The sequence below is a fragment of the Cricetulus griseus genome (genome assembly GCF_003668045.3).
Source record: "Cricetulus griseus strain 17A/GY chromosome 1 unlocalized genomic scaffold, alternate assembly CriGri-PICRH-1.0 chr1_0, whole genome shotgun sequence".
Taxonomy (NCBI): domain Eukaryota; kingdom Metazoa; phylum Chordata; class Mammalia; order Rodentia; family Cricetidae; genus Cricetulus; species Cricetulus griseus.
The window spans coordinates 135,739,041-135,759,693 of record NW_023276806.1 but is presented as its reverse complement, the minus strand read 5'-3'; the positions used below and the strand labels follow the sequence as shown (position 1 = coordinate 135,759,693).

At 42.3% G+C, this 20,653-nt stretch overlaps 1 protein-coding gene across 1 annotated transcript in view; it reads left to right on the top strand.

The window, feature by feature from the left end:
- Positions 1 to 16,301, top strand: part of Wif1 (WNT inhibitory factor 1) — a 57,035-nt gene extending 40,734 nt beyond the window's left edge. Inside the window, exons 4-10 of the mRNA XM_027392307.2 lie at positions 3,302 to 3,442; positions 4,250 to 4,345; positions 5,374 to 5,469; positions 8,720 to 8,815; positions 13,323 to 13,418; positions 13,920 to 14,015; positions 16,180 to 16,301. Of these exons, the coding sequence (XP_027248108.1) occupies positions 3,302 to 3,442; positions 4,250 to 4,345; positions 5,374 to 5,469; positions 8,720 to 8,815; positions 13,323 to 13,418; positions 13,920 to 14,015; positions 16,180 to 16,301 (743 nt within the window). The remainder of the gene's footprint in view (positions 1 to 3,301; positions 3,443 to 4,249; positions 4,346 to 5,373; positions 5,470 to 8,719; positions 8,816 to 13,322; positions 13,419 to 13,919; positions 14,016 to 16,179) is intronic.
- The last annotated feature ends 4,352 nt before the right edge of the window (positions 16,302 to 20,653 follow it).

The following is a 20,653-nucleotide window of genomic DNA, read 5'->3' as shown; positions in this document are numbered from 1 at the left end:
CATGCATATGTGTGCATGCATGGTCATGTTCCTGTGGGTAGCAGGTGCTGGAGCACATGTATGTGTGTGAGTGCGAAGTCCAGAACGCCACCTCAGGTGTTATCCCAGGGAAACACTACCCACCTCATTTGAGACAGGCTCTCTCATGGCCCTGGAGTTCACCGAATTAGTCAGCCAATAAACTTCAGGGATCCTCCTGTCCCTCCCTACATCCTCCGAGCTGGGGTTGTAAGCACAGGCCACCATACCTAGCATTGGACCAAACTAGGCCCCCTTAATGTGAGTGACAGTTATGTGGCTTCATCTGTTGGGAGGGGGGTGGCCTGGCTGTGGCACCAGGATCTACCCCAGATGCATGAACTGGCTTTTTGGAGCCCATTCCCTATGGTGGGATGCCTTGCTCAGCCCTGATAAGGGGGGGAGGAGCTTGGTCCTGTCTCAGACTTTGTGGACTTGCCAAGGAGGACCTTAACCCCTCTAAGAAGTGAATGGAGGTGGGGAAGGCAGTAGGTGGGGGAGAAGACAAGGAAGGGGGAACTGGGGTTGTATATAAAATGAAAAGTAAATTTTTTTAATTAGAAAAATTTGTATTAGTTCTTTGAGAATTTCACACAACCTGTTTTGATCATATTTACCCCTTCTCCCCTAGTTCCTCCCCAGTCCACTCCAATCTGCCCACCCTCCCAGCTTCCTGTTCTCCCTTTCTTTTACAAAGGCCCATCAAGCCTAATTTAGTTTTGCTTCAACACTCTTGAGTGTAGGGCCTGTCCTGGAGCGTGGTGAACCTCGAAGGGGGTCACACCTTTAAAGAAAACTGACTCCCTCTGCCAAAAGTTATCAGTTGCCAGTAACTCCTCAGCTGGGGATGGAACTCTGTGCCTACCTCCGACCTCCGACCCTGACACTGGGATTTTGTCTGGCATGAGCTTGCACAGGTCTTTGTGCACACCATCACAGGCTGCAAGTTCATATGTGCATGCCCTGTTGTGCCCAGAAAACAGTTGCCTTGTAGTCGTCCACTGGGTCAGGCTCTTACATCTTTCTGCCCCCTCTTCCCAGGAGATCCTGGAGACTTGAGTGAAGGGACATCCCACTTAGTGCTGAGCACGCTAGTCTATTAATGTTTTAGAGCGAGACACTGGTGGTGCATGTCTTTAATACCAGCACTCGGGAGGCAGAGGCAGGCAGATCTCTGTGAGTTCGAGGCCAGCCTGGTCTACAAGAGCTAGTTCCAGGACAGGCTCCAAAGCTACATAGAGAAACCCTGTCTTGAAAAAACCAAAAACCAATAAATAAATAAAATAATGTTTTATACCTCTATCACTTGTGCACACCCAGAATTTTTGGTACTGAGGATCAAACTCAAGCCTCCATATTTACCAGGCAATACTTTACTGACTGAGCCATCTTCCAGGCCCTCATCTAATCAGAAAACAGTTTATCATTCTGTGACATTGAGATTGAGTTCCTGCTGCCTCTCACCTTCTACCTCCCTGTAAAGGAAGTGGGTTAAATGACAGGATTCTCTGGGGGTATAAAGAACATGTTCATCTGCGTATTCAGTTAGGATAAGTTTTCATTCAGTTCTCCATAAGAGTTGTTTATGTGCAATCAATTGTGTATTGATGTGTACTTGAACACTATGTGAGTTCATCTGTTTCAGTGTCCTGAAATTGTTGTCATTCACCCTGGTTTATGCAACACAGATTGCATTGGAATTCACAACATCTGGCCTTGTTTTCATTTAGCCTTTGGTAAAAGTAGACCTCTACCTCACAGGCTTATCATTGCTGAAGGACATGGTTGTTTCTACTATCTTTTGGCAATGCCAGAGCCTGTGAAGGAACTTTTGTTTTGCAAGCACACTAAGAAGATTGTATGGCCAGCTGGTGTGCTGTTGGGAGCAATTCCGGGCTCTTTTCATGTTCTAACCCTAGGAGGAAGGTGTAGTCACACACCAAAGGAAAAATGTTTATCCTGGTTTAATATAAGTCCATGCTTAGTGGCTGTACATGCCATGCAAAAGTTCTGTGTACACTTACTGGCAGTCTTTTAAAAATTTACTTAAGGAAGAACTGGAGTCTAGTTGTAAGCTAGATCAGTCTTTCTCAGTGGGTGACTTGATGATCCAGTATGTTCTGGAACATTCCACAATCATTCTTATCCAATAGCCAATGTCTGATTAGCCCATTCCACCTAGTGACTTGAAACAAAATTGGTGGCCTCCTCATCCTCTTTGTGCAGAAACATTTGTCACGTCCTGCCTTGTGGCTTTGTTGTGGCTGACAAGAAGTGGCTCTATATTGGAAAGCTAAATCATGAGTTCTAGCCTACCCACCACATCAGTCCAACAAACACTCTGTCATATCCACAGGTATCTTGAGAAAATAGCAACCTGGTTGACTTGGTTGTTACTGGAGTCCAGGCTGAGTTGCAGAATATCTTCAAATAATTTGTTTTATTACTTTCAAACCAGAAGAATAAAAAATAAACTAGTGGGCTATTGTTCCAAGGGCTTATTTAATTGATATTACATATTGTACCTTTTTCTGGCTCTTTAGGGATGGAAACCATACCTACAAATGTCTTGTCCTAATTAATATAATTATTCTTCTTTTTGCATCTTTAATTTAGAGAACAAAAAATAAGAAATTAAAAAAAAAACTCACCTTTTTAAGGTATGGAAACTGGTATTGGAAAGATGGCTCAGTGGTTAAGAATAGCTACTTAAAGAGGACCCAAGTTTGCTTCCTGTATTAGGTGGCTCACAACTGCCTGTTATCCAGCTCTTGAGAATCTGACACCCTCTTCTGGCCTCCACACACCTGTACACATGTGCCCATACACACATATGGGCTTGAGTGCAAACACACACACACACACACACACACACACACACACACAGAGAGAGAGAGAGAGAGAGAGAGAGAGAGAGAGAGAGAGAGAGAGAAATTAAAATAAAATCCTTAAAAGATAGATAAGCTAAGATTTACTAAGCCAAAGATGTACAAGCCAAGAAACTGCTCCCCCTCAAAAAAGTTTTATCAGCAAAATATGCCCAGTTCTGCATATGCCCAGTGGAACACAAATTACCAAGAGTCATTCATTCTTTTACCACCTACTATGGTTCATAAGTTTCACAGAGAATGCCTGGGTAATCAAAATACTATCTCAATTCCAGTGGAGATACACGAAAATCATAAAAAAATGTGACCATTTTTGCTGCTTGGTCTCCCTGTGGTTTCTGTAAAGCCAGAATCAATTGGCTAAACTGATTTCACAGACTCTCTTTTCCTTCTAGTTGTTCAGGTTGGTTTCCCATGTCTCGGCAAACAGGACGGTGTGGCAGCATTTGAGGTGAACGTGGTTGTCATGAATTCTGAAGGCAACACCATCCTTCAGACCCCTCAAAATGCTATCTTCTTTAAAACGTGTCAACAAGGTGAGCATTGGCAGTCACTCAAAACAAGGCTTTGGAGGTGGGGAGTCACAGGGCTTGTGCACAGGGTCCATTAACAAGTACTTAGATTTTCTCAGGGTTTGACACTACTTAGGAACCTCAGGGACTCCAGTGTGCTGTCACAGCAGGGCTCTTCCCCTTTCCTAACATACACTGAGGAGTCCCCAGGTGTGCCTCACCCCTGGACACAGACGTTTCCTTTCTCGTTCCAGTTCCTCATTGCAGGTGTCAATCAATCATCAAAATTTCTCCCAGTCGAAACCCACACTACCCGTGCCCCTGCCAAATGCCTGGCACAGTTCACAGTCACAGAAGACAGGAGTCATGATGATACAACCATCCTGCCAGGCAGGCAGGGCCTCAGTATCTCATTGCTATGCCCTGGGTGCCCACTAACAAGGGCATAGCTCCTTCCACCTTCCAGGATCAAGTTTAAGTTATGGAGCTAGTCAATGATCTAAACATATACAAAAAAATCCACCTACTCTCTGGTCCTGAATACCATAGGCAATGCCCTGTCTGAGTCCTTTGGTGTGACTTTAGAGAGTTACCATACTTTTGGAGGTGTGAAGAAGTAAAAGTTGCTTGATTCCTCTCATGTGTGTCCCCTATTGTTGTAAATAAGATTGCAGGAATAGCTGAGTGGAAACCAAGGGGTGCAGAGGGAAGGTTAAAGATTGTGGGTGCTCAATCAGTTACCCTGAGAACACCGGAATATAAATGACCACCAGTGTCTCACCCTTCCTGGCCTCAAGGACATGCTCTATGCCTTGTTTCTCTTTGGTGCAGCTGAATGTCCTGGAGGGTGTCGAAATGGAGGCTTTTGTAACGAAAGGCGAGTCTGTGAGTGTCCTGATGGGTTCTACGGGCCTCACTGTGAGAAAGGTAAGCAAGAAGTTAAAATTGGTCCACCTGGCTTGCTTCCCAATGCACATGGAAGCCACAGACACCCCACTTGGTCTCTGTTGTTTATAACACATCTCTTGAAATTACTGTTACTATTCAGGAATAATTTAAGGATCAGTGAAACTTTAATTAGTCACAGAAGACCTGTTGGGACGGTTTCTGTTTAATGTGATACGTGGCCAGAACTTTGGCCAAAGAATTTTTATCTAGGGCATCTGTTCTCTGCGATCAAGCCTCCAGCTGGACTATATTTTCAGTGTACTTTGTGATCAATACCTGAGCATAAGTTATACCTTAGCATAAGCTAAAAGAAGGGTTGAAAAGAAGTACATTTATTTCAGAGATACTATTTTTGAGACCGTTACATGAAAAGAGGTGAGAAAAATGAGTATTAATCCCAAGATATTTAACTACCAAGAACTTATTTAGCCAGAGTAAACAAAAATATTTTTTACTTTTAAGAGATAAGAATATTTTCTTATTTTCACTTATCTTAAAGTTTGAAGGTCAAGGAAATGGGGCAGAGAAAGTATATTTGCAGTTTAAAACAAACACATCATAGTCAAGTTGATTCTGAGGAAGATTTTATTTTATTTTGTTGTTATTGTTTTTCAAGACAGGGTTTCTCTGTATAGCCCTGGCTGTCCTGGAACTCAATTATATAGACCAGGCTGGCCTAGAATTCACAGAGATCCATCTGCCTCTGCCTCCGAGTGCTGGGACTAAAGGCTTGCACCACCATCCCTGGCCTGATTTTGAGAAAGATTTAATCAGGCATTTAAAGTAGAACAGATTCAAAATTCTTGCTTAATACATTGGTTAAGAATCTGAAACCTAGCTAAATTAATACAAAGAAACATTTTTTTTATGTATTGCAAATTGTATATCTAAAGACTAAACATTTTAGATTCTACCAGAAAGTTTAAGTTGTAGAGTCATTGACATTGCAAAATGAACCTGCTCCAGACACCTGTTTGGCCTTAATCAGAGTCCTCTCTCCCTGTAAGCCCTCTGCATACCTCGGTGCATGAACGGCGGACTGTGTGTCACTCCTGGTTTTTGTATCTGCCCACCTGGATTCTATGGCGTCAACTGTGATAAAGGTAACAGGATTTTGTTCTTTTTAAATTTTTTTTAAGTGTGTGTGTGTGTGTGTGTGTGTGTGTGTGTGTGTGTGTGTTTGCACACATGCATGTGGAGGCCAGAAGAGGGCAATGGGACCCCCTAAAGCTGGAGTTACAAGTACTCATAAGCTTCCATGTGGGGATCAAAAACTGTCCTCCAGAGGAACAGCCAGTGTTCTTAACCACTGAACGATCTCTCCAGCCTCCCAAATACATATTCTTAATGGCATCACTTTGTAAACACAGTATATTGTGTAGGGCAAAGATGACTGCTATAATAACTGGAACCCCAGTTTGGGGTGTTGCTTAACCTAGAAGTTTATTTTTACTCCCAGAGTGCTCCAGAGCAGGAATATACAGGTCAGTGACATAAGCAATGCCCATCTGTGGTGCCCAGGCAGGGTAGAAAGACAGGGAAACTCCATACAGGGACAAGGGATGCCTCTCGTCAGCCGAGAAGAAAGAATCCCAGCACAGTTGATACTTGCTGTGGAGGTTGCTGACATACAGACATAATTTCTGTCCTGGATACTTCATGTTAAAATAGCAGGGAACCAGATTTAACATCTCAGCATCCATGACCTTGTGTGGGGCCTCATCCAATACTCTATTTACAAGAGGTCAAGTGCCTCTCTCTAAACACGGCAGCAGTACATCAGATTTCACTGACAGGGAGTGGATACAAACTTGGCCCCTGAAATACCACCGGTCTACTTAGCCAGTCCACAACTTCTCAGTGGGAAAACTTTTTAAAATACTCTATAAGCCAGGCATTGGTGGCACATGCCTTTAATCCCAGCACTCGGGAGGCAGAGGCAGGTGGATCTCTGTGAGTTCGAGGACAGTCTGGTCTACAAAGATACATAGAGAAACTCAGTCTGGAAAAATCAAAAATAAATACTCTGTAAGGTATATGGATTTAATGAAGGCATCCTAATATCCATAATGCTATTTGCCCCAGGCTGTTGATTTTTTAATAAATAAAATATGCTTTAAAAAGAATACCAAATACCAGTTTTAAGCAGTCTCTTGTGATCAGTCACTCTGAATGGAGTAACACTGCAGTACAGTTTTCTGTTTGGTTGTTTGTTTGCTTTTTCATGTGTGCACGCAGTTTTTTAAGAAGGAAAAAAAAGTCAAGGCAAAGAGTTCTTGGCATGAGTTAGAGGAGTGATTTGAATGTCTGCTGTCTTAGGCTATACAAAACATTTCCACACCACTATTTGGTTAGATTCTTGACAACTGTTGAGAGGAGGAAATCGTCATACATTTCACTCCCAGAGAAGCATAGTGGGGTTTCTATAGCCTGAATCACTTGACCCAGATTTCATTCCCTCCACTGTACCATATTGCCTGTCACTCTGTCTAATCAGGTCACAGCTCCTCCCAAGTGACCTGAGACTTGAGCAGATAACTTAGGCCATGAGCTCTTCCTCTTTGCCTTCTACCTTCCATCCCTGGGATGGGATAATATCTGAGCATTTGCATCATTTTCATTGCTAAAACACAGCATTAGACTAAAAATATTTTAAATACATATTCCTAAAGACGAAGACCTAGTGGCAGCAGTAATCTTTTAACAGCCAGTCAATAAAATTCTTCAAGAGTGTGTCTTCATTTGTTCAGATTTAGCATTTGATATCTCTACCATTTCAAAACCAGGCATTTCTTGGAATAGAATAAAACTCAGACTACAACAGAACTACTGGAGACAAAGCAAACCTTCAGACACTTGAGCTGACACACACAGAGTTAATGAAATGATTAATGACTCCTGTCTGTCTGTTCAGCTGTGGCCATTATTGCCAGGGCTTATACAATGAAAGATCTGAGGTCTTTTATCCAACCTGGGCTGGCTCACCCCTCTTTATGCAACCTGATGGTCCCTGCTCCCAAGAGGTTACATACTGATGCTCAACTTAATACAGTCAGCTGACAGCCATAACATGATACTGCATAGGACTCCTGGACTCAAGAGTTCCTCCTGTCTCCCAAGTGGCTGAGACTACACTGGCTATTGTGATACATGTGATATTTATGTGCTACGGTGTCACAAATACTTTAGAGTCATAAAGGAAAAACATACAATTGTATTTCAGCACATTTTATATTCCATAATATTTTGTCTTTCAGATGAAAGATTTTCCTACATGCTATACTCTAGTAATTTTTTAAAAACAAATTTGGAAAAATCTGTTGGAACTTCATTTGTTCTCATTGGAGACCTTGGAACATAAAGCATATCGATTTTTATTGGCTCAACGAAAGATTGTTTTATTACCCACTTTGGAAATTGGAGCTGAAAATGGTTTTAATTACTGGCATGAAGCTAGACTTTAGCACTATATTTTGGAACAAACATTAAAGAATCATGTTCATTGGCCTTGGGGACATCTGCCACAAACTTTAGGAAATGATTAGTTAAATGCTGGCCAATCTACCCTCAGCCACAGTGAAAGTTAGTTAGCATCTTTGGTTCACAGCAAAACAAAATTTGTATTAGTTCACTTTCTGTTGTGATAACTGACACCGAGAAGGAGGGGCTTGGGACGTGTTAGAGCATGTTTACCCCCCTCCCCCAGCCAGGGTGTAATTGGATGTTCTCTGTATCCCATCATCCCACTTCATCTCTCAGGCTCAATCATGGCTCATCCTCATCCTAGGGTGAGGACCTCACAGGGACCACAGCTGTCTCTCTGAATGTAATTACTGGAGTCTTTCTCCAAGTACTGTGACAGTTGCTTTTTAACTCCTGTTCGTTAAAACGGAGCTCCGATCATCTGAGAGCTGCTTCCTCCTTGTTGGACCCTGACACTTTTGACACCACTTTTCCCTTTGTCTAACCCAAATAAGTTCTCTCCCTTTATCTTCCAACTTGATGCTTTCCAAAAAGTATTTTCTTGGATTTGCAGATTCTTCTTAGCACAAATACTCTATTTGAAAAGACTTTTTTTAAAAAAAGTATTATGAATACAATGTGTGATACCCTATTCTCTCTTATATTCTGAAATAGTCTTTGTAACTTGACTGTAATTATAATTTGAATCGGTTATTTAAAATAATGGGGTGTTTGGTTATAACTTTATTTTTTTAACTGCAAAGTAGTTTGTTTACTATGTAGGTGAGAACATATTAGATACACGATGGAGAAATATTGCTCTCTTTAAGTGAAATTCTTTCTAGGCTTAACTGCCTGTGTAATGAAGCACCCTGTCATTCATCCTAACAGCAAACTGCTCAACTACCTGCTTTAATGGAGGTACCTGCTTTTACCCAGGAAAATGTATTTGCCCTCCCGGACTCGAGGGAGAACAGTGTGAAATGAGTGAGTACAGACCTTGTCATTCTTTTGGGCTTGGGGTGGGGGACCTGAAAGACTGCCTACTGCTTCATCTTGATGGATCGGAAGCCTAGATAGAATGGACACCTTGAGATCTTAGGTCAATGGTCTCTTTTCACTAGATTCCTCTGCCACTCCCTTTGTCTAAAAGTAAGGCTAAGAAAGGTGGTGCGTATCCCAGGGGCTCAAGACAAACCCGCAAGCACAGAGGGTTTTCCTCTCCCAGTCATTACTAAAATCCTAGAAAAGACTGACCCATTTAAGAGAAAAGGATAGAAGAGGAGCTAAACACTGCCCAGCGATTAAAACAACAACACAGCCACCTAAGTGAATCCCGGGGATATATTACACAAAACGAGGCGGACATGCAAGGAGTCTGCAGTTTTCAATGTCGAGAGGCAAAAGTAATGGATGAAGTAGAAACAGGAGTTGCTGTTTGGGGCGGGGGGCAAAAGAAACTTTACAGGGTGCTGGAAATGCCTGTGTCTTTGATAGCAGTGTTGCATGAGTTCTCAGATTAAAAATAAATAAGGAGCTGAGCTTAAAACTGACACCCATTCTGCCCACGTGGTGTTGTTTGTCATGCTTCTATACAAAAAGTCGGGGAATGGTCCCAGCTCTGCCACCCACCATTTCTGCCACCTACCAGCTCTCTAGCACTCAGATTTCTCTTTGAAACCCAAGAAATGAGCCAATTCAGTCTAAGCTGCACTATGACCCAGCAGACTAGCATGGAGATGCATGTCCAGGCAGGCCACAAGCCATCATGTGTGCCTGCTGAGGATCCGCTTCTGCCTTTGGGATGTTCATCGAGGGTAGTCCTTCCCATCCGTGCCGTCTCTAAAGCACTGCTGTGTTTGGCACCACCACTGTTTCCAAAGTTGAGGTAGATTCCAAATTGAATAATGCTATGTTCCTATTTTAACTTCCAACCTCTAATTTATTTGTGGGTTTTGTACTTTAATGAGTAGTGGATGAAGTCACCATTTTTTTTTTATAGAGTTCAAATGAAATCGCTCTGAAGTTTCCATCGAACATGTAATTAATTGTCAGGATGTGGTTTCTGTTCTTATTAATTACTCTTTCCTGATAAAGACATCTTGAGCTAACTCCCCTCAATTTTCTCCCGATGCTCGGCCCCAGACGTTGCATGCTTTGTTTACGAGTCTTTGTTCATGGGCTCATTTCATGTAAGGGTTCCTTTTCATGCCTCTGTGTTTACGAACTTTCCTCTGGCAGAGTCTCTCTCTCTGTGTCCTTTCCTCCTCCACCACCTTTTCTCTCTCCTCTGTCTTTTTTTTTTTAAATTCTAACTAGACCAAAAATGTAGAGTTTTGAAAACTCATCATAGAGTCAACCACAGATTTTATTCAAATCCCTTTAGAAAATTTCCTGTTTCAATGAAAGGGGATACTACCAGAAGAAGAAGAAGAAAAAAAAAAAAGAAATTAGCAATAGGTCTGTAGTTGAAGTTTCTCTGAATGTACAGACAAAAGGCAGAGTTGAACTATTTATTCTTATCTTTTAGTGAATATATAACTCACATACCACAAGATTCAGCATTTTAAAGTGTATCATTCTGCATATCCACAAGTTATGCTGTAACCTCAATCTGATTTCAGAACAATTTATGTCCACCTTAAATAAAAGTTTATACCTATGTTTACCAGAAATGTCTCTCAAGTCCCCTCATAATCCCAGGGTCTGACAACCACCAATCTACTTTCTATCTCTCTAGCTTTGTCTATTCTCAACACCTCACATAAATGGAGTCATACAAGATAGACCATTTTGTGCCCAGCTTCTACCATTAAAGGTCATTGTTTTCAAGGACTGCAAGTGGTACAGAATATACCAGTACTGTCACTCCTTCCTATTGCTGAGTATCACCCAGTGGTGTGGACAGATTCCACTTGTTTATTCACTTACAGTCAAGGAACATTTGAGTGCATGTCTCCATGCAGACAGGTTAGCATTTCTGTGTGTGTGTGTGTGTGTGTGTGTGTGTGTGTGTGTGTGTGTGTGTGTGTGTGTGTCGTATGTGTAGTATATGCCATAGCATACATGTGGAGATCAGAAGACAACTCTTTGAGCTTTGATGCTCTACACCCACTCATGGCTCCCGGGGACTGGACTCAGGCCTTCTGTGTTGGTGGCAGGTGCACATCCCTGCTGGGCCATTTCACTGACCCAAGTTTGCATCTCTTTTGGCTCTTAACCTAGAAGGAGAATCCTGGACCACAAGGGAACAACTTTGCTGAGGAACTGTCAGATTGTTTCTTGTTTCTCAGCCCACCTGCAACACTGCAGTTTCCCCACACTCTCACCAATACTCATCATTCTTTTCTGCAGGGGCATGTTCTACTGTCTGTCAGTCTAATTTCCACTTCTCCTGACTTCTACCAGTAATGATACCTTCCCAGTCCCCATTGTGACTGTTTTGAGAGATGCTGTCATTAGGTCTGTCACTAACCTTTGAGGTGTCTGGGATGCCAGCTATGCATACATCTTGCTATGTAAGGCTTATAGGTTTCCTAAGAGTCTTTAATAGAATTTCAGTTAGAAAGGTCACACAAATTACTTATGCCATATGATAAATAAGTTTAAAAATAATTTAACAGGACTTGTTATAAATGTTCTCTATAGAAAATAAGTTAGACTGTTGGAGAAAAATAATCAAAAACCACTCCATATTCCAAGGTCCACACATGGTGGGTTTGGCCCTTGAACACCCTGATATAGCTCTTTCTTCTTGTGGCTTAGTTGGGACAAGAGTATTTGTCTAACTGAATAAAACTGTCTATAATGGGGCACACTTATGACCCAGCACTGGGAAGATGTGGGTAAGAGGATCAGAAAGAAGTTCAAGGGTATCCTTAGCTACAGAGTGAATTGAATGGGAGGCCAGCCAGACCACATGAGACTCTGTCTCAAGAAGGGGGGTGGGGAGCTTTAAGAAAAAAATAAAAGCTGAATTCTAGTCTACTGCAGAGCCCTTAACTTCCCAACATTGTTGTGTGCATATTATCTTCATGACTAGATGTGGCTTTGTCCAATTTATAAACAAATAAAGTTCTTTTGTCTAAGTAAGAAGTAAAAACTAAAGTGTTTGTAGCAAAACAATTTTCACGTGAAATTCAATTCTTTTGCTAAAAATGGTGCCTATTAGTAAAGAACATTATAGTTTGCTTCATCTCAAGCTTTCTTTGGCCATAAAAAAAATTAGCAAGCGAAAGGTGAGTTTGTTAATGGCAACAACTTCATTAGTACACAAACAAACAAACAAGAGCAAAAACCCAAACTGGGTTGCCACTGAAGTCTAGAGGTCTCTGCTGTCTTTGGAACATCACCATGCACTTGGCAGGATGAGGCTTCAGCTTTGGGTTAACAGCCCCTTATCAGTTAATTCTAAGAAGTCATCCTTCAAATGGAAAATTCTAGGTTGTATAGGAAAACAAACATTTGTAGTGTAAGAAAGAAGAACATTGTTGCATAGTTCTTACAGCTCTGGTCCTGTTCCAGTTCTAAAATTCTAGGATTCAAAGCTCTGTGAAAACATTGGCAATATTTATTTGATGCAGAGTTAACAGGGAGATTGGCATGTCCTTAGTCTCTCAGACAGTCCATAAAGATGGATAACTATGGCACCAGGGACCAGCTGCTCACTCCACCCATTGCTATAGCAACCCATCCCCTCGTCTGATCTGTTCCATCCATGTCCCTCCCACCCAGGGGCATCTCTGAGTCCTTATACTGCCATTCCACCATGGAAGTGAGAAGAAGCCCTCTCCTAAAGACAATAAATCAGTGGGTATCAGATGCCAATAAACAAATGTTCCCTTCTATTCTTTTCAGTGGACTCTCGTGTGCTTCTGATATAATCCTTGGGCAGACCAGCAGAATACAGTCCAGTTGCCCATCATGGTGACTGGCCCACAAGCACACTTTTCTGTTATCTTTTCCCCCCTTCTCTGTAGTACTCTATTCATGCCCCCATTCCTATCTCCAAGGTTCACTTCTCCAGGTTGAGCTACCTAAATGCAAACTTGCTTTCTGAAAGATGAAGCCAGGCTAAGGCTATCATCAGGAGTGGATGGACTTTCTTCCAGAAAAAAAGTGATATGAAAACACCAGAAGCTGTAGAAAATTTCATGTAGTAAGTTAGACATGTATGAAGTTCTAGAACAATGTATATGAAACTACAAGCATGTATAAGTCAGGTTAGCTTGAATTTTTTATTTTTGTACATATGGCAGTATATTCATTTTGGAAAAGGGGACATTATACTTAACATAATGTGATATAATTCATATAATATATTAGCTTGTCTCCAAAACAGAAACAATATGAAAACCAGAGGAGACCTAAAATAAATGACTGCCATTTCAAAGCGTTTCTCCACTCAAAGCCTTGTTACTCCTTGGAGAGATGTAATTACTGTTGAATAAAGCCCTGGGCTCCTTACTTACTTAACTAATTTCCTCTACTGCAGGCAAATGCCCACAACCCTGCCGAAATGGAGGTAAATGCATTGGTAAAAGCAAATGTAAGTGTCCCAAAGGTTACCAAGGAGACCTCTGTTCTAAGCGTAAGTACCAGGCATGGTGACAGTATGGGTGCAGGGTAATGGCATTTGATGTCTGCTCTGGATACAACATCCATGCCTGCTGCATGTTGTCCCCACATCAGAGCTGACTCTTTCCCCCTGATGTGTGCTTTCTTTACTTAGACCACAGGCATTGTGGGGTCACCTGAATATAAAATATTTGTGTACACAGCTGAATTCTTTCATTTTTTAAAATTTTGTTTCTTTTATCTATTAGGATTTTTTTTTAAAGAATAATCTGGTAGTTTCAAAATCTCATTGAGGGTCTTTGTATATGAGAAACAAGATCATTCATAAGGATTTTTCCAACCTTGAAGCTGACTTTTGACTGGAAAGCAACTTAGACAAAAAAAAAAAAAAAAAACAAAGCCAAAACTAACATATTCTAAAGAACTGAAGGAAAAGTTTCTATGTAGCTGTGTTTAAGAAAAGAAAGAAATGGGAAAGTCGAGGAAGCATAGCTTTGTTCTGCTCTGATTCCAGCCGTCTGCGAGCCTGGCTGTGGAGCTCATGGAACCTGCCACGAACCCAACAAATGCCAATGTCGAGAAGGCTGGCACGGAAGGCACTGCAATAAAAGTGAGTCGAGGACATCTCCAACTATCTTCGGATGACCTGTAACTCAGCCCTGCTTGCTGTGTCATTAGTGACCATTTCTCTGCCCTTGCCACCACCCATCTCTTCTCTCAACTTTAAAGCTAACCAAGGTTTAGAATAGAATGTATGTAAAATGCCACCAGATCTGTAAAACTTCATCACGTGTATTCTCTAGGTCAAACAAATCATACAGATTAGTTCAGTAATTCAGTGTATTGAGGGAAGAAACTGATTAGCTAAAGTCCTTCCTCCCCTTTTCCCTTTCTTCCTTCCTTCTTCCCTTCTTCTCTCCCTCCCTTCCCCTCCCTCTCTCTCTTTCTCCCTTCCTTCCATTGACGTGCTGGGGATCCAACTCCCACCATGAGTCTGTACACGTGTCCACTGCCTACCTTGCTTCAAGGAAAAGGAGGTTCGGGTCGTGTCACACTTCAGTAACCAATTATTTCAAAACTGTTGCACCTCAAAAATAATAAGATGTGAATTTGAAATTATCACTTACATGTCAAATATTTTTCTAGATCAGTTTTCACAGGGCAGGGCATACAACCCAGGGACAATGCCCAGTGAGCTGGGCACAAAGGTGCTGTCACTCATCCAAAAATTGAAAGCATGTTAGGAGCCTTCCTGTGGAAGAGTCATCATGAGGGGATGACCATGTTGCACTCTAGTGGACACCACACTGGCTCATCTGCCATCAGATGCCTTTCAGAGCAAGGCATTGCTTGCAAGAAGGTGCCCTGGCGCTTCTGGTGCAAACCTGTTCTGGGGTGGCCACCCAGCTCTTTTGTACACTAACCAAGAGAATCAAGCCGAAAGAATGGGGTTTATTTTGACTGGAGGGAGGTGACAGGGAAGCTCTGAGTCACAGAGCTCTGGTAAAGAGCAGATTCCCAGTGGGGTGGCACGTTGGGAGGTCCTAGGCACCCAGGCATCATGGAGAGGAGGAAGGGTTTCCTGGAGACAGACCAACTCTCTGCTTAAGCTCTCCCACCCCAGCAAGGAGGTTGGGCTTCATGGGTGGCAAGCCAAGCCGCACTTGCAAGGGAGGGATTTACTCCAGTGCATTGTTAGCTCGTGCTTTGACCATCCCTAGAGCTAGTAGCCTACAAGCTGACAATTCAAAGAAACACATCCAGCAACGGGGCTCTGTTCTCAAAAGTTGTTTAACAGCATGCTTGCATTTAAAAACCACAAGGAACTTATGAAATGTTGAATCAGATTGACTCTGAAGACGGAGACAGATTTTTAAGATGTAATTGCTGTCTTGGATCCATTTTAGGAAAGCAAAAATGAGCCAATGCTCCCAGCACCTCCAGAGATTCACGAATGGAAAGAAAGGAGGTTCAGTTTTCATAAACAAGGTTGGAGAGGGCTAGATGAGCAGTTGCGGCAAAATTCACAAATCAGTAGAAGTCAGTTGAAACTATAGCTCTTCTCTACCGTGAAGAGAAAGGTCCTAATTCTAATAGAACGCCTGTGTTATATGAGTGCAATAAACTTCATCCTGGGGTCTGTATGAAGAATGAAAGCTGTTATGTTGGACTGTTTCAACATAAGTGAGGTTGGTTCGGTCATGGATTGAAAAGAATCCACCACCAAATTCTCAGCAGGAGCACTGGAGACCTCAGTGTAGGACAGTCATCTTACGGTAGGGCTAGGCAAAGCCCCCTCGGTAGAGTTTGTGCCTAGCATGCACAAAGTACTGGGTTTGAGTCCCAACACCAAATAATCCTGGCCTGGTGGTATACACTTGTCATCCCCAGCTCTCAGGAGGTGGAGGAATGATGATCACGAGTTCAAGGTCAAGCTGATCTACCAGAGACTGTCCAGACAAACAGACAAACAGAAACAGACAGAGAGAGACAGAGACAGAGACAGAAACAGAGACTTTCCACACAGTCAAAATACATAGTGAGTGGTGGGAGCAATGGAAAGTAGATCTGTCTGATGGAGTTAATAAAAATAGGTTTTTAATGACCAGGGACTGGAATCTGTCACTTGCCCATTATTCAGGTAGCTCTGTGTGGTCACCATGGTCTCACTCAGGGTTAAAAAGGAAAACTGGTTTCATTTGAATGGTTAATGGAGAATCTGAAGAGCCTGTTTTGGGAGTTTCTTTTCTTCTAAGCTGTGAATAATTTTGCAGGGTATGGAGCCAGCCTCATGCACGCCCCGAGGCCAGCAGGCGCCAGGCAGGAGCAGCGCACACCCTCCCTTAAAAAGACTGAAGAGCGGCGGGATCCACCTGAATCCAATTACATCTGGTGAACTCCACCAGCTGAAATGGCTCAAGTTACACCGAGTTCGTAGCCTTTGTTAACCTTTCATGTGTTGAATGTTCAAATGATGTTCATTACACTTTAGAATACTGGCCTGAATTTTATTAGCTTTGTTATAAATCACTGGGCTGATATTTACTCTTTCTTTTAGGTTCTCTAAGTATGTCTAGCAATGATGGTAGAGATTCTCCTCCCTCAGTCCTTTGGAACAGATCTTACATCAGTTTGTCAGGTTAAGAATTTGTCTTTTCGGTGTAGAGTTGTCAGTTATTTGCAAAATTACAACACATTTGTGGTATTAAGATGGGGAATATGAGAGAGGCTAAACTGGGCAAAGACACATAAATCACAAGGATTTGGATAAAGCAGCTAATAGCATTGAAGCTTCAGTATTTCAAATTTTATTGTCAAATATCTGGACACTTGTCTGATTAATATTCTAATTGCCTTCCCTTATCTTGAGGTGCATACAAAAATTATTTTGCCCTATTATTCTTGACAGTTTTGAGGGGGGAACGAAGTTAAAAAAATTACACTGTGTTAGTGGCATTTAAGCAATATAATATATTGTAAACACAACGATATAAGGAATATAATGTATGAAGTCTTTTCATTGGATGGAAACAATATAATATATTGTAAACGAAACACAGCTCTTACATAATAAACATTTTATACTGTTTGTATGTATAAAACAAAAAAAGGCGTTGAGTTCAATTTCTGAGTGTTGTGTGGGGGGCTTTGTGGGGCTGCTGGCTTATGCAAATGAAGTAAGTTGCTATTTCGAGGTCAGCCTTAGCTCTCCCTCCTCCCTCCCAGCTCTCTCTCTCTACCTCAGCTCTGCTACAGGGCATGTTGTTGTCACTGCCTGCAAGGCTCCCACTTTGGTCACATCTCAGCTTGTCATTTCTTTGAAGAACTCTGCTCTGACTGGGATGTATTAAACTTATCTCCATTTCTGTCTTGTGTTTTATCAATGTAACAAAGTAGCTGAGACTGCTCATGGCTTAGGAAGTGGGGAAGTCAGACATATGGCTGCAACAAAGGCCTTCATGCTACTGCATGCAGGTCACGGTGGAAGGGAAAAGGGCAAAAAACGAAGAAAGACTCAAGAGTGAGCTGAACTTGTGTTCTCAACAATCAAATGCTGAGACAGCCAACCTACTCTGCAAAAAACGTTCATCAGTGATTTATGAAGGCAGGAGCCTCAGGATGCAATCACTGCTTATTAAGTGCCGGCTCCAACAGTTGTGCTGGGAATTACACTTCCAACATTAGGACTTCAGGAGTCACTGTAAGCCATAGCAATACCCTACCTGTGGAAGGCCTTCTAAGACTGGTTAAACATTTTAGAATTGCACAAGTATAAAGCACCACTTTCCATTATTTAATCTACGTGTGTTATTTCACTATTCTATGAAGCAAAATTACTGTTTCGTTTATTTTACATAGGAAGCCCAAGAAGCATGGAGACAGTAAGAAGTTTAGCCTAGGTCACAAATGATGGGCACAGAGTTTCAGCTATGCCATCTGACCCCAAGGTGATAACAATAGTTTGCTTTCCCTCTTTCTACAGCACTGTGAAACAAAAAGAAAATCCTAGAGAGCAGCGTCCCAACACTTGCTGCTCACCCTCTTTCTCTGGGGGGGGGGAGGTATAGGCTTTATTTCATAAGCAACCTGAATCCAACAGGATTTCTTCCTGCTAGGGAGTGGCGCGGTCAGTTGTGTGGTGTAGGAGGTGAATGTCAGGAAAAGAAGTTAGACGGCATACAAAATTACAGACTGAAGTAATCTCCACTGACCATCTGCAACCCTTTTTAATTATGGACTCCACTAGAGATTTGTGAGGGCTGGAGCTGGGGCTCTGTTGGGTAGACTGTTTGCCTGGCACACATCAAGTGCTGGGTTTAGTTGTCACCACCACAGAAAACTGGGCATAGTGGAACACATCTGTATTCTCAGAACACAAGAACAGGGTCAGGAGAATCACAAGTTCAAAGTTATCCTTAGATATATATATATATATATATATATGTATGTATGTATGTATGTATGTATAACGAAAGCTGTGTCTAAGTGGGGGGGGGGGCAGGTAGGTACCCTGGGAGGCTAGAACAGGGTGTCAGATCCCCTGGAGCTGTGTATTAGCAGGCTGTTGCAAGCCACCTGACATGGGTATTGGGAATTGAATTCTGGTCTTTTAGAAGAGCAGCAAGCACAAGTGAGCCATTTTTCTAAACCCATATACTACTACTGAGTATGAGGCTGTCTCCCTCTCTCTCTCTCTGTACACCATAAAAGCCAGAAATGTTTAAAAGGCAGAGAAAAATATAAGTATAAACTATAATATTCAATATCCAATCCACAAACCCCAAATGATACACACACACACACACACACACACACACACACACACACACACACACACACACATATATATATTCACACACACACATCTAAAAGCTTTATTTATCTAGGTGTGGTTTTATTCACTTGTGGTTTTAGATTCTACATGTGATTGGCCTACTTACCTACATATGGCCTTTATTATTTAGTTGAGCATTGAGGGTTCCTGGCTACCAGGTGTATTATGAATCTTCATCCAAAAATATGCCCTGAAGTTACTTTGTCAATATTTGTAGACCCAAACTGGTAGAAAACAGCTTTAAAACAATGACTGACAGTTGTTACTGTATAGGATCTGGAATAATATTTTTGGTTCATATAAACTTACTCACAAGGGAAGTAGGAGGGCAGGGAAGGAGGAGAAGGGAGGTAACTGTATGAAATACCTCTATAAGTATTTTAAGAGTTAAGGGCTAGCAAAAATAGCTCAGCCAGTGAGGCTCTTGCTAACTGACAGCCTAACATCAATCCACAGAAGCCTCATGGTAGGAGGAGAGAACTGGGGTGGTTTGAATGAGAATGGCCTGCCAGAGTTTGAAGGCTTGGGTCTCTGTTGGTGGAACCATTTGGGAAGGATTAGGAGGTGTGGCCTTTGTTGAAATATACATGTCACTGGGTGGTTTTTGAGGGTTCAAAAGCCTATGCTAGTCCCAGTTCTCTCTCTCTCTCTCTCTCTCTCTCTCTCTCTCTCTCTCTCTGTGTGTGTGTGTGTGTGTGTGTGTGTGTGTGTGTGTGTGTATGTGTGTGTATATCCCATGTAAACTCTCAGCTACTGGTCCAGAAACATGCCTGCCTGCCTGCCTGCCTGCTGCCATGCTCCCCACCATGATGGTCATGGACTGTAACCCCCTGAAACTGTAAACAAGTCCCCAATAAATTCTCTCTCTTATAAGTTGTCTTGGTCATGGTGTTTCTTCGCAGCAAGAAAACTGTGACTGAGATACGAACCAACGTTGTATGTTGTCCTATGACCTCCACATGCTTGCTAGGGGTATGAGTCTCCCTCTCACTCAAAATAAAAAAACAAATACATGTAAAAATGGTAAACAGTTAAAGCACTAAGGGGGAAAGAAACTCTGAAGAGGTCGGAAAGATGAAATATGGAGGGAGAATGAGGAAATAAATGAAATTTGGACAACAAAGTGAGTCAAGGAGGGAGGCTACTACAAAAACACAAGTTCTGGCTTCTAAGCTCTGCTTCAGTCACCTCCAAGAGAAAAGCACAGCTGACAAGGCAATAAGTCCCATAAATAATTACATACAAAAATAAAATACAAGCATAAATACAAGGCAAAGCCATTGCTCAGACATTAGACCACAGGAAGTATGCTCATATAGGAGAGAGAGAGTTAAACGATGTCGAGCTGGGGCTAGGATGGCTCAGTCAGGAGCACTTGCTGCTCTTGCAGAGTACCAGAGTTCAGTTCCCAGCATCCACGCCCGGCAGCTCACAACCCTTTCTACCTCCAGTTCCAGGGGATCCAGTGCCTTCTCCTGGCCTCCCAGGGTACCAGGCATGCACATGGTACACAGACTTACATACATGCAGACTTACATACATACTTACATACACCCATATACACAAAACAAAAAAAAATAAATAAATATTCTTAGCTGAAAGAGGAAAAGGCAGAGGGATGGTGGGAGCTGTGGAAAAGTGGCTTTTCACCATCGTTTAAAGGGAACCCGACCTCCTCCACATTCACTTGCAGCAGACCTACATGAAGAAGAGGTAAGGAAGAAGGCTTCATTGGGGCTCTGCTTCCCAGTCATTATCCCAAGACCATCTATTTCTACCACAGTCGTCAGTGAAGTCCAGACAACCTACCCCAAGGGGGAATTTACTAACTGTTTTGATTTTTGAACACATTTCTTAATGCTTACCACCACCACCACCACCACCACCACCATCACCACCATCACCACCACCAC